At 38.6% G+C, this 13,735-nt stretch overlaps 1 protein-coding gene across 3 annotated transcripts in view; it reads right to left on the bottom strand.

Moving 5' to 3' along the window:
* Window positions 1–9,407, bottom strand: part of ulk4 (unc-51 like kinase 4) — a 119,705-nt gene extending 110,298 nt beyond the window's left edge. Inside the window, exons 1-12 of one of the 3 annotated variants that reach the window (XM_036585318.1) lie at window positions 9,227–9,407; window positions 8,783–8,934; window positions 8,478–8,577; window positions 8,112–8,251; window positions 7,723–7,885; window positions 7,335–7,436; window positions 5,845–5,928; window positions 5,679–5,754; window positions 3,593–3,697; window positions 1,897–1,994; window positions 615–684; window positions 151–217 (exon numbers count right to left, since the gene is read on the bottom strand). In XM_036585318.1, coding sequence (XP_036441211.1) covers window positions 151–217; window positions 615–684; window positions 1,897–1,994; window positions 3,593–3,697; window positions 5,679–5,754; window positions 5,845–5,928; window positions 7,335–7,436; window positions 7,723–7,885; window positions 8,112–8,251; window positions 8,478–8,577; window positions 8,783–8,920 — 1,143 coding nt within the window. In that variant the 5' untranslated portion in view covers window positions 8,921–8,934; window positions 9,227–9,407. Of the gene's footprint in view, window positions 1–150; window positions 218–614; window positions 685–1,896; window positions 1,995–3,592; window positions 3,698–5,678; window positions 5,755–5,844; window positions 5,929–7,334; window positions 7,437–7,722; window positions 7,886–8,111; window positions 8,252–8,477; window positions 8,578–8,782 lie in introns of all 3 variants that reach the window. The other 2 variants (XM_036585300.1, XM_036585308.1) reach the window with 2 other exon arrangements.
* Between the last annotated feature and the right edge of the window lie 4,328 nt (window positions 9,408–13,735).

Raw genomic sequence — 13,735 nt, forward strand, 5'->3', positions numbered from 1 at the left:
TGATTATCCAGTAGGAGGTGGTGTGGTACCACCAACATGAGAAATGTCTGGCTCACCATCATCAATATCTATTCAATAGACATACAGAGATCAGAGAAAGATCTCTTTTTTTATTTCATGAATAAAAACAGGTGCTGCATGTGTGCTCACTTCTGTCTTGACTTCCCTGTTGTCCATCTCTTTTGCAGTACTGCTTGTTCTTGGTGTTGGACAAGAGCTGTAATCAAAAACAATAAAATCAGAGAAGTAAATGACCTCTAAATAAAAATAATTATGGTCAAATTACATGTTTTGTTGTTGTTAATGTGCAATTACTGTTTATTTGCTGGGTGGAAAAAACAAAATGTGGTTCATGCAAAATTAATGAAACATTTTATATTTCACATTATGTTACACAGAAAATAAAAAAGGTACACTAAAAGTTACAGAAAATGCCATATTTTAGTCTGTTCTCTGTAGAGGATGTGTTAACCTATTTTCACTCAGAAAATTAACATCATTTGATCAGGGGTGTTCACACCTTTGCAAATGACTGTAAATTAACAAGCTGTGAAGTGATATTTCACATTTTAATACAGTTGCTGCTGAACATGTGTCCGTGTGGGTGGGCATACCTGAGGAGGAAAATAGATTCTCTGGCATCTACGTCTGACACAGTCTTGGGTCTAAATTCAGTCACACTGTCTGGGAGATGAGAGACAAAAAGACACACATGTAATAAAACAGAGTGTGAAATTATACACACTCAAAATCCACATTTGCAACTTTATCAAATGCCTGCTTCTTTAAAAACAGCCTCTAGAGATGCATTGAATATTTGACATGACAACTAACTTGTGTTAGACTATCAGTCTTAAATTTAGAATGAAGTCATTAGGAGATGGACTGATTATAGTTTTACTGAGACATGTTTGGAGAGCATAGAGTCAAACACCGTTGCAGAATGTACTGTGGTATGTCTATAATACAGCAATCAAAAAAGCACACACGTTCACATAATCTCTCTTCCATCATGCTGCATGTGTCTTTGTGACACTGCCCTATGGCTTCTTTTGTGGTATTAAACAACTGCAGTCTAATCCATAAGCGTGCACACACGTGTATGCACTCATGTACAGCAAAGCAATACTGGAAGATGAGACGTAATAGTCTTATAGTCTTATACACGTATTTAAAACAGTAGATAACTGCAGACAAATCAGTACAGAATAATTCAATCATGACTAAATGTGTGCACATTAGGGCCAATAACAAATAATAACAATAAATATATTATTAAAATTATATGATGCACATATTTGCATCAACAAAAATCTATTCTATATTATTATCCATATTATTGATATTTGATTCATAGTTTCTATGATGGTATAATGGTATTTTATTTTTTTTTAAAGATCACCCATTTCACTCCTTAGAAAATGTCAAGTGGTGCAACCACACATTAATAAAATTTTATTATATTTTAAAATTATTTATCACTACTGAAAACATATCTGAACTAGTCTTTGTACTTGGACATCTGTAAAAACCTTTGCCCTCACTCCCATGAGCTCACATTTTTCTTTTTCAAATAAATAAATATTATAATAACTCCATTTTCCATAACTCCAAATTCCATCTTTCCATCTGACTTGGGAAATTGTACCAGCTAAACCAAAATTCAAACCTTGGGAGGCATAAACACCTAAAATTTTATTTTGTGCTGAATACAAACTAAATATGTAATCACATAAAGGAGGTACTGTAGAATAATGTGATGTCATGTATTTATGAAATTATTTAGTAGAACCGAATTACACACAAAATACTCTCAACCAGTATATACATTTGCAATGCAGGCATATATCACAGAGCACAAGCTGTACGTGTGCAATCTCATGCCTGCCACATTACCTAATGTAAAGGACTTGCTGAGCTGTGGGTTAGTTGGAGCAGCTGCTGCTGTCTGGGCCTCTAGTGTTGCCTGAGAGGACACGGACTCCAACTGTACGCTGAAACATGCAGGCATACACAATGCAAGCAGACACTGGGTTAATCTCACTACTGACTGCTGATGCTTATTCTTTTTTTCATAATTCACTATTTTTATATTATACACAAACAGCTTTACAATACAACACAATAGAAGCAGAAAAACTGTGTTTGGTTGTTTTGTCCTGCACCCCTTTTGTTTAAGGTAGGTTACAAGATACACAGGATCATATTAAACGACACAGAGGATCAGATTAAACATTGACATAGGATAAATAAAAACAAAATAATAATAAAAATAATAATAATAATAAAAACAACAATAATAATAATAATAATAATAATAATAAGTAAATATGCTGGTACCTACATGTCTGCCATCCATTAAAGCACTGGTTGTTCAAAACAGCAAAAAGCAAACTTAAGTATAAAGATAATAAAACCTCATTTGATTTTGAGGAATGCAAGATTACTTTTGTGCAGTGCACATGCTGAGGACTTTGCTGTCGTCATAGTTTAATGGCAGAATTAAAAACTGAGAGGTATTATCATAATCTATCATGAAAAATGGCCCCCTTTCAGCCTGCAAGGCCCCTCAGTGTCTCACAATAGCCTTTGTTATGGCCTACTCACAGTTACTGCTGGCAGCGCTAAAATAATCCTCGCCCCCAGCGCGAGTGGCAGCTTATTCCTCTCTACAGGCCTAGATTAAATTATTATTTCAGTTATGCCTTGTTTCAATAGCCCTTTCTTTTTACTGTTAATGTGACGTTTTCCATGAATGTGGATTCTTATCATGAATAAGCTTCATTCAGTCTAGATTACAGCAGCATCATGGAGTGTAGAGGCTATATACCTATAAAACTCTACAAATGCCATACCTATACAAGCTATATTAGTGCAAGGACCCCTCTCACTGCAGATGTTTATGTCTTCCCTGTTCTAACACATAAGACAACTCCTCATGTAAATATCAAACCATTCAAAAGGTTGTCAAATGTTCACCGGTTCATTTTATATTACTACACATTCCATCTTCTTTTAAATTAAACAACTGAATACTGCTACAGAGTCAGTTATAAAAATAACACATCAAAACAATTTCATTAGATCTTCCAACAAAGCATGATCAGTCAAGTTCTACATAGAGAAATGTACACCACAGTCCTCACTGAGTGTCACAAAGATCTACTGTGTAGAACACGGGACAGGATATATACACACTCTGTGTATAAAATGTAGTGTGGGCCTGACTGTCCATCCACTGAACCCATAGCAGTCTGAGGCATGTTCTTTCTGTATAAAGTTGGGATCTGAAGCCACAGCAGAAAAATCACAATCTATTACTGTGTTATTTTCTTTATAGCTAAAAATAAAAAGCCTTTTGATGGTCAAAATGAAAAATATAATATCAAAATGTACTGTATTTCAAATAAAAAGAATTATGGCTACAGAATAAAATCTATTAGAATGTTGTGGTAAAGGAGACAAATATTTCCAGTCATAAAATACTGCACCAAATTGCTATGAATGGGTGCATCTACCTTATACTGAAAGGAGAAGAGAGTAAACAGTACAGGGAAGCACTCTGTGACGCTATCACTGCAATGAAAATTACCTGGAGCTAAGAGAGGCATCTTCATCTTCAGCAATGTCTGAGGAGGCCTCCACTGAAAATGCTCCCCTCCAAAAAGGGTGCAGCAACAACTGCTCCCAGTTTAGCCTGTATGGAATAATAGTATTAACATCTCTTCTAAAGCTCATGTGTTGAAAGCTGATGCATTTTGACAGATTCAGTGACGTGGAAAGAATGTATGCTTTACTACAGGTCACTCTGTCTTAATGGTACACTCAGCTTTTTAATCTTATTAGTATTTAGAGCAGGGTTGCTAAAATTGGATTACTCTTATACAAGGATGCCTTCATTGATTACAAATTATTACACTATTACAAAGTTTTTTTTTGTGGTTTGGCAGCTGAGCATTTTGGGGGTGGTTGTTGGGTAAATACGATTACTTACAGTTCGCACATATATGACCACATGCAGCCCTGGCACCAGTATAAATGTAATATGCATGTACACCGACCAGCCATTTCATTAAGTACATCTCTTTGTATCACACTTTTTTGTCCATTTTATCAGGTCCACTTACCACACAGATGCACTTTGTAGTTCTATAATTACAGACTGTAGTTCATCCATTTCTCTGTATACTTTGTTAGCCCCCTTATACCCTGCTCTTCAACAGTCAGGACCCCCACAGTACTACGACAGAGCAGGTTTTATTTGGGTGGTGGATCATTCTTAGCACTGCAGTGTGTGTTGAGCTGGTACGAGTGGGTCAGACAAAGCAGTTCTGCTGGAGTTTTTAAACACCTCAGTAGCACTGCTGGACTGAGAATAGCCCACCAACCAAAATATCCAGTCAACAATGTAATGTGATGAATTAACAGAATTAATAAATGTTAATTAATTAGTTTTCCCTGTCAGACAAAAGGTGCAGATCTGGGGGTTCATGGTCATAGAGTATTATGGTAAACTGGGAGTGTTGGTGCTGTTGTCCCGCTGCTCTCACGTGTTCACCCATGTTTGCTGATGGTGAAGTGGAGGGGCACTGACATCTCAGGGAAGCCTCATGTCTCTGTTACCTTCTGGTTTCTCCCTTTTAGTAAAGGGCTGCAATAAATGACCTGCCGGAGTCTCTGCTGCTCTGTTAATAATGTAATCTGTCATCAGTCATTCTTTACAGAACTAACCCTCTGTGTGTTTTCCTTTCCTTGCAGAGTTGAACAGCTGCCCATCCTGTGCGTCTGATGCTGTTGCTTCTTCTGCCTTGATCGGGTGCCCACTGCTCGCCAGCCTTCTGGACTGGCTCGACCACCATTGAGCTTCATGCTGTACAATGCTGTGCAAACCTCACCCTCATGAACCGACCCTCCCAATGATGCTGCTGCTGCACAAACTAAAACTAATCTAATTAACCATTGCTCCACCTGTTTTCCCTGCTTCGTACGATAATACTTTATACTAACACTGTTTGCTATCCAGTGTCGACCAGAGGAGGATGGGTTCCCCTTCTAAGTCATGGTTCCTCTCAAAGTTTCTTCCTCTTGCTCTTAAGGAGTTTTTCCTTGCCACTGTCGCCACTGGCTTGCTCATTGGGGCTTGGACCCGGATTTTTCTGTAAAGCTGCTTTGTGACAAAACCTGTTGTAAAAAGCGCTATATAAATAAACCTTGCTTTGCTTTGGTTTGGTAAAGGACTAGAGGATGAGCAATACAAACTGTGCAGCAACAGATGAGCTCTGACTTTACATCTACAAGGTGGACCAACAAGGTAGATGTGTCTAGAGTGGACAGTGAGTGGACACAATGTTTAAAAACTTCAGTAGCACTGCTGTGTCTGATCCACTCGCACCAGTGCAACATACCACCACCACATTGGTGTCACTGCAGTACCGAGAATGACCCACCATTCAAATAATACCTGCTCTGCAGTGGTCCTGTCCACTGAAAAACAGGGTGAAAAGGGGCTAATAGAGTATGCAGAGACACAAATAGACTACTGTCTGTGATTGTAGAGCTGCAAAGTGCACCTATATGGTAAGTGGAGCTGATAACATAGACAATGAGTGTAGATACAAGGAGGTGCAAATTGATGAAGTGACTGGTCGGTGTGTATTGAAGATGACTGGTGTATGTACCTATTTAGAGGGTCCTTCTGCAGTAGACCGCATAGCAGGCTTTGAAACTCTGGACTGGGCTGTGAACAACCGGGCCCTGTAAGAACAAACATGTAAGATTAAGACATTTTAATCAAAACCTCTAAAATGTCAATTACACAATATTTGATAACAGTTGTTAGTAAACCATTTTGCATTGGGGGTGGAGGATCTTCATGTAAAATCAGATCAACCAAATCAGTGAAGCTCTCAGTGAAGAATGGTGGTTTTCCTACAGAAAAAAAGACAAAAAGACCACATGAATTTGCATCACCCATGCTGTAATATCTTGCAGTGGCTATTTTTACTGTAAGGTGGCTTAACTGCAAAGTTTCAGAATGTTTTAGGGAGATGGTCACCAGCCTTCCTCCGGAGATTTACGTTCCTGTGGGTTTCAACCCCAAGCCAATTCCCATATACCTTATCCCACTAATCAATGACTTCTGGAGACAAGCATAAGCGGAATCAGATGGGGTGAATAAGGAATGGAGCTAATCCCAGCAGTAAGGTACAATATATGTCCAAAAGATGGCTGGATGCAATCAAATCCTCACGGCAATGTTACAACATCTACAACATCTAAAGCCTTCCCAGAATAGGAGAGGTTGTTATTACAGGAAAGTTGGGGCATTAGACGAGCATATAGCATATTTATGGACATTTAGTGGAGATCTCCAAAAGCAGGACTGGTAAACATTGTTTTAGGGAAATATATGAATATGTAACCCTCCAGCTATACACACAACACTGCCGGTTTATTTATGTATAATCTTAATTTCACATCTACCAATAACCCTAAATGTGAACCTATATATAAGTCTTTAAACCCCACAGAAAGCCGGAAAAATGGTGAAACACAGACTAATGACACCTATTTTACATTGTTCTGCTAGATCACTTTGTTTTGCCTTAAAATATGCTGCTTTTAACTTTGAGATGTATTTTAATTTGTTGTTTACAACTTTACTACTATGTTTACAGTAAAGAATAAATAAAGAAAAGTACAGCTTAATTCTAGGTACTGAGCACCACACCATGGTTTTACATCAAATCTAAACACTACAAATGTACCTACTCATTTATTTGCAGTGCTTAATGCTCAACATGTATATACAAGCTGGCACGTTATCCATGTGTACATTCCTGCAGTGTTAACTGAGTATAGTAATAATGAACAAAGTGTCAGTCAATAACCAACACTTTTTTCTTGAAACAATATAATGACTTTTGATAAGTGAGACAAATATGAAAACACAAAAAAAAATCTGTATGGGGTTGAAAATGACCGATTCAGTACATAACACACCCAAACTTCAGCCTTATTTGTGTATTTTAGTCTTAAGATTGGACAGCAATGGGTGGTAAAATGAACACTGCTTAAAGCTAACAAGTAGGACAGTGCTACGATAGCAAGGATTCACTATGTATTCTCACTATTATCGTTCCTTTTGCAAATTGACAGAAAATTGGTGCATTCTCACTACTTCGCAACTGAAGTGAGAGTACACTGTGAAATTTCTCTAAAGGTCAAGAAGTCCATTGTAAGTTTATTTTGATTGTCAATAAAATCTTTGTCTAGAAAATCTTTGTCTGCAAAAGACTTCTCTGAGCAGCATGAACGCTTAAAAATATTCTCACCTGTGAACATCTCATATAGAATGCACCCCAATGCCCACAGGTCACTGGAGATGCTGGTGTTGTCCCCTCTTAGCACCTCTGGAGCACAGTACAGAGGGGAGCCTGAAGAAGACAAGATCAAAGCAATAGGAGAATGTCCAACCACAGACAAATGGATTTTCTGAACTGTCCCTTAACTTCTTAAAATCATTAGGTGGGCAATACAGTCACGAATGTTTCATCAAAGTTTATAGTTAAGGTTTCTATGAAACGTAACAAAACCTTTACTGTTAATTTACCTACTAATTATTGACTGGATAAACAGACCTACATGCTATGTTTAACTGTAATAGTAGAATTAGAAATCATACTCATATCTATGTGTAGTGTGTTGATGGTGAGTGAGGACCTTGTGTTCGGTTCTTGATATTTTTCCTAGGAGTGGCACATTCTTTGTTGTCTCCTCCATCTTCTGACATTACAAGAGCAAAAAACTCCTCCAGGTTCTCCCCTTGTGCTTTGGCCAGGCAAAAATTAGAGTACTTCAGAGTGCCTGGACCGTCCAGCAAAATCTATACAACATGCATTGTCAGGATGAGTGGAGCGGCAGGTAAAAGGATTATAATTAACTAATTCTTACAGCCAGACATCACCAGTTATCAAAGCACCTGCCTCAACCTATTAACACAACAGTAAAATAATTTGTTTAAATTTCTTACAATGTGTAATGCCTTAGGGCTTTGTATAAAAAGAAACACAGCTGATACTGGGCGACTTTGTGTGGGCATACAGACATACCTTAGCAGGGGTGAGGTCAGAGAACACTATGCCTGAGTCATGTATGTACTTGAGCCCTTTAATTAAGTCCATGGCAAATTCACGCACAATATTGTCTGATAAGCATTCATCCTGGGAAATAACTGCCTGTAATGTTCCTCCTACAGAAACATATAGTAAATGGATAGAAATATTATAGATTTTTTTTACCCTGCAGATAAACTTGGGAAAAATACAAAACAAAGCAGACTATGTTTGTAATACCTAAAGTAATGCCTTAAGAACTGAGTTTCCTGATTTTTGTTTTCAGCCAATCAAGCATATTTAATTATTTGAAAGCTCTAGGAGAAAGCTAAAACTAAACAATACCCATTTCTGAGACGTTACCTGTGCACAACTCAACCACCAGCCAGAAGTGGTTACTGGTCTCATACCACTCATAGAAAGAGACCACGTTGTCATGCTTGATATCATGCGTAAGTCGCACCTGTTAACACCATGAATATAGAGTTTCAGTAAGTTAGGTGCAAAGAAGCAAAAGGACCAAGAAGCCAAGCAATTTAATCAAATCTAACTCAAATTAAAACTGCTGAAACACAAGAAAAGCACATAGATTACATAGATTAGGACTTATGCTTTGGTCTGATTCGTAGTGATTCATTAAAAGCAGTAATAATTCTTTTCTTACTTACATGATTTGTTAATTCAGGCCTCTTAGATTTCTCACTGCAGATAATTGCCACAAAATGTATGCTTCCTTTCCTTCTGCCCTTGTAAACAATGGACTTGCTTCCTCGTCCAATTTCTTCATACAAAATAAAATTTTCCATCTGCGTGATGTCCACTGACAAAGAGACACAAAACTGATATCAAAATGCAGTGTACTTTATGTTCATAACAACGCTTCATCGCTTGCTCCCCGGTTAGTTTTATTTTAATGCGACTTTAGACATATTTTCACGTGTATACTAGTGATGAACTAATAGTTTGTAAACAGAACTGAGTATGCAAAATGTAAATAAACAACGTCCTCTTGACGTTAGAAAAGGCGAACAATGGTGAACAGACAAATCTGCTCATTCAGTGTAGCGAGCTAGCTAGTTAGCTAACGACTACTCACGGTGCTAACCAGCTGCAAAGAGAACTTGCTTGTAACTCCTTAAAAGTCAATATTATGAATTTAATCCAGCGAAAACAACTAATTCATTCATCCATCCCCTAAATGCTTCCTAAGCACGCGTTCCTCTAACACTGCTCAGCACTGATCTGCGATTTTCTTAAACTCAGAAGAACTTTCTTGATAAGCCGCGAAAGCAGCAGCTGTCAAACGGAAACAAAGTTGGACCAATTTAAGTTTCTATGTGGGGGTACCTGTTCTGACGGTAATTATATGTTATTCCAAAACAATTGCTATTTCTAATGTTTTGTGCTAATATCAAGTAGACATGCAAACGAAACGTATAAATATGTTTAAAAATACAAAAAGCATTTTGAGAGTAGTTGGATTTAATTTTTGTCGTGTGTTCGTGCACACCCACTATTGAGCCGTTCCTCCGTCGCTAAGATACAGACAGCACGCGCTTACAACATGCAGTTCAGTGAGCATGCGCGTTTTCAACGGTTAGAGGATCCTGTTTCTATGGAGAAGTGAACGAGTGACACAGGCAGCAATTCTCATCATGAAAGTACAGTGTGGAAAGACCGTTAAATGGAAATGAATGGCGTTGCTAGCTATAATTATTTATTAATTTCTTGTTACTCTTTACTATTTAGTAATAACCAGTTCCCAAAACAGCAGCTATGTCGGCCCAGTCACATGAAACAGTAGAACACGACTGAGACAAACTCATCCACACTGGACTGACTTCCTGTTTCATTATTTAGGTCAGCAAACGGACTCAGAAGTGATCTTATTCTTATGATCCTTCACGATCCTTGGAAGAATTTAAATAATAAATTGCAATGTCGTGGACCTGTACATTAAACCCATCTGTAAAGTTTAAATTGACTTAATTCTGTCTTATCCGTTGGTTTATTTGGAAATATATGACATGTATGATGTATATGTTACTCCACAGAGTGAACTTTACAGATGTCCTAGGATTGTTATTAATAAATGTATCACATCATCATCAACAACAACAATAATAATGGGTTTATATTATTACCGTGGTTGTTGCTATTATTACTATTACTAATACCACTTCCCATTCATTTATATTTGAATATTAAAAACCATTAGTACATTAGTAGAAATGATATTTCTTCAAATTATTTAAATATATTAGTTTCAACTCCTCGTAATGGGAAATGTGTTCTAAATATGTACACCCTTTTTTTTACCCATTTAGACTGTTTTGAATTGTAAATTTTGATCCAAAGTCAAGAAATTAAAATAGCGCCCTCCAGCTTTGGGCTTTGCAGTGTGACGTCACGGCCGCTGGACGGGGGGGTGGGGCGGGGGGGAGACAGAGAGAGAGAGAGAGAGAGAGAGAGAGAAAGAGAGAGAGAAGGGGGTGCTGCTGGGAGGGATATGTGGAGGGGGAGCGCGGTCTGATTCGCACACCGGCTTTTTGAGAGAGACGCGATTCAGGGCGCTGAGCTCTCCCGATAATGCCTTCACGATAAAACAGACAACTTACTTCATTTCTGAATCGCTGAGACAGCAACACGAACAGGTCACTGAGAGCGGAAAATGAACACGGATGCTCACTAAAAACTCACCGGTTTACGGTTACTTTTCTCGCTTCGCGTTTTAGAAGACCTGTTTCCTGGATGTAAGAACACTTTCAGCGTCGGGTCTCCACATATCACAGGATCAGCAAACAACGTTCAGGAAGTTCTGTTTTTGAAAGTAGCCAAACGTGTTTATTTATTTATTTATTCGTTTTAGCCGTCGGTAGATTCTCGGGCAGGAGTGTGGAGGAGTGGGGGGAATAATACAGGGAGGAGGAGGAGGAGCAGGAGGCCCGTTTGAACAGATCTACAGAAACACCCTCATTTATCTGTCTTCGGTAAGTTGGCTGTTCCTCTGCTGATCTGAGCGCTGTAACTGTTTATCTGTAATGTCCCCTGTACACTGTACACTGTACACTCTCAGCTCTGCTCAGTGTCTGCGCTGCAGTGAGCTCTGTTATAGAAAATATGGGTTAGTTTCAGCCTCTTACTTTGTTCCTTTCGGACGTTTCACTCTTTGACTGTTGGCTGCTTGTCAGAATGAACCGTCAGTCAGCAACTTTTAATAAGCTCTTCCTAGAGCCCCACCAGATTAACGGGATCTGCTTACAGCCAAATCCAAATCTCATTTCGTCTTTAAATGCTGCTATGATATCAGTGCTCTCAGAATCACCCAGTAACGGTTTAGGTCACTGATCTTGAAGTTTATTCCCATTGAGCCTTTTATTCTTATTTAACAGTTGAGTCTGCTATGGAGCACTGAAACTCCTGTAACCTGCAAATGACCCTTAAGCCTCACTGCACATCTAAAACCAAACCTGAGTAATGTATGTAATAGCTGTCCTACAGCTAGATCAAATCAGATACAGTGACCCCTGGTATTTCTATTTTTGTCAAGATATCATGCGTGTCATGTGCCACTCCTGAAAGAGTGGCTGTCTACCATGTAACCTTGGCCTATCAGAAAGTGGACTGGTAATGTGGGGCTACTGAGATTATAAACAAACACCAATGATATGAGTGAACCTGATTTTTAGCATCTTGTCCAGCAGGCAAGCACTGCTTGACACCTGTTTGAAGTACACCAGTGCAAATTACAGTATGAAATCTGAACTCTTTCTTAGAGAGCTATACAGAAAGGTTGCTCAGAATTTGTCCTGTTAAACAAATCTGTAAATAGGTTGAGCACAATATAAGCCTGAGGCACAAAAACCTCTTCATGCACTCCACACATGTATTCACTACAGAACTTCTGATTTGTTCTTGGACATTGCTGAGTAAAACTGATTATGATGATGATGATGATGATGATGATGACTGCTTTAAAGAAGAAACTACAGATGGCATATCGGTATCAATGTAAATTGGGCAGGGAAGGAAAAAGGAATAAATGTGTGGACTATGTATGAATCTAGCATGTATTATTTGTGTATTTCTTCCTTTGGAGTAGTAGAGTGTTTGAGTGTGAAAGCCTAATTTTAGATGCTCATCTTAAGTGAAGTACTTCAATTAAAAAAAGCAATTTTTTTAAGCGTAGTAGTTTTTAAAGAAGAAATATTGGATCAGTATTGGCTGACATCCAAGGTTTCAGTATTGTTATTGAGAAGGAAAAAGTGCTGTTGTGCCGTCTTTGAAAGAAACTGTTAAAATGTTGCATCGTTTCTCTTTGATCAAACTGTAGCGTTTCTCAGGTGTTGCCTGAAGTAGGTGGCTGTCCGTTCGAGTGTCATCTCTGGAGTCAGTGAATCATCACAGCTTCAGGCTGATAGTCCGCTGTGTCCACTCTAACAGCCCACTGCGGCCTGTTGTAGGCAGGTGAATGTAATCTGGTACAGCAGTAATGCAGCAGTTGTGAAGATCCTTTCATGTGTGGGTCTGAGAAAATAACAATTTTAATAGAATATTGAAAATGTGTAAAAATGAAGCATTGTATTGAAATTTAAATGTATCACCATTAGCCACTTCCAGTGGTCTCTTATTTGCTGTCTTTTGTTGAAACCACTTCTTTGTGATCAATAGTAGACATCTGGGTGCAGCCTATCAGAGTACAGTGCGCAGGAAGGGGAGGGGCTGATGCTATGAACATTCGCACTCAAATGACTGGACTTGGGATGTGATTTTCTTTTTGGAGGGGGGGGGGCTTATTTTTAGAGAGCTGGTGCTGTGGGCATTAAAAAAGTTCTGCTGGAGAGATTTTTATTAAACAGTGCAAAACCAATCTGTGCGTGTGATCAGAGCTCTGTATAATCATGACATTTTTACACAAAACTTCAAAAATAAAATTAAATCTCTTCAGAATCAAAATGCCTGAAAACATTGTATTCAGTCCCTAAGTGGGGCTGAACTGCACAAGAACTGCCTGAAACAGTGTGACTTGGGAAGTTACATAATCGTTCCCTGCTCATGGTGTCCCCATTAATGAACTAGGGTACACGGGTTGCAGAGTGCCCTGAAATCCACTGTAGTACTGATACTGAAACGGTCATATTTTACCTGAAAAAAGTGGTACATTGTCACAAATAGTTTTAGAGCATATCAGTCACTTAATAATAATAATAATAACATTCCAAATAATCTGCCCTCAGGGGATAGTAAAATTTTCGATCCAATGAGCATTTGAGATGAGACTGAGACAAGACTGAGACTGTTAATTTATGGACCGTCATGTAGTTTAGTACTACAACACTAGTAAAAATTGACCCTGAAATAGGACTGAGGTGCTGTGTGGTCTCACACTTAAACAACCTACATAGTAATGTATCAGTCCCATTATAGAATGATATCATATGTCTGAGCCTAAAGGGCACAGCTGGGCTTTTTATATTTGTGATGGGACAATCAGCTGTGTCCTCTCTAGAGACCACAGGAAAGACCAAAGTTGAATGCCCTTGCAGGGGTGTTTGTTTCTGCATATGCTGCTCTCTCTGCACGTGCGTTGTGGCGTATGCTGTGACAGCTGAGAGAGTATA

This window comes from Colossoma macropomum, unplaced genomic scaffold, assembly GCF_904425465.1.
Source record: "Colossoma macropomum unplaced genomic scaffold, Colossoma_macropomum, whole genome shotgun sequence".
In the NCBI taxonomy this organism is placed as follows: Eukaryota; Metazoa; Chordata; class Actinopteri; order Characiformes; family Serrasalmidae; genus Colossoma; species Colossoma macropomum.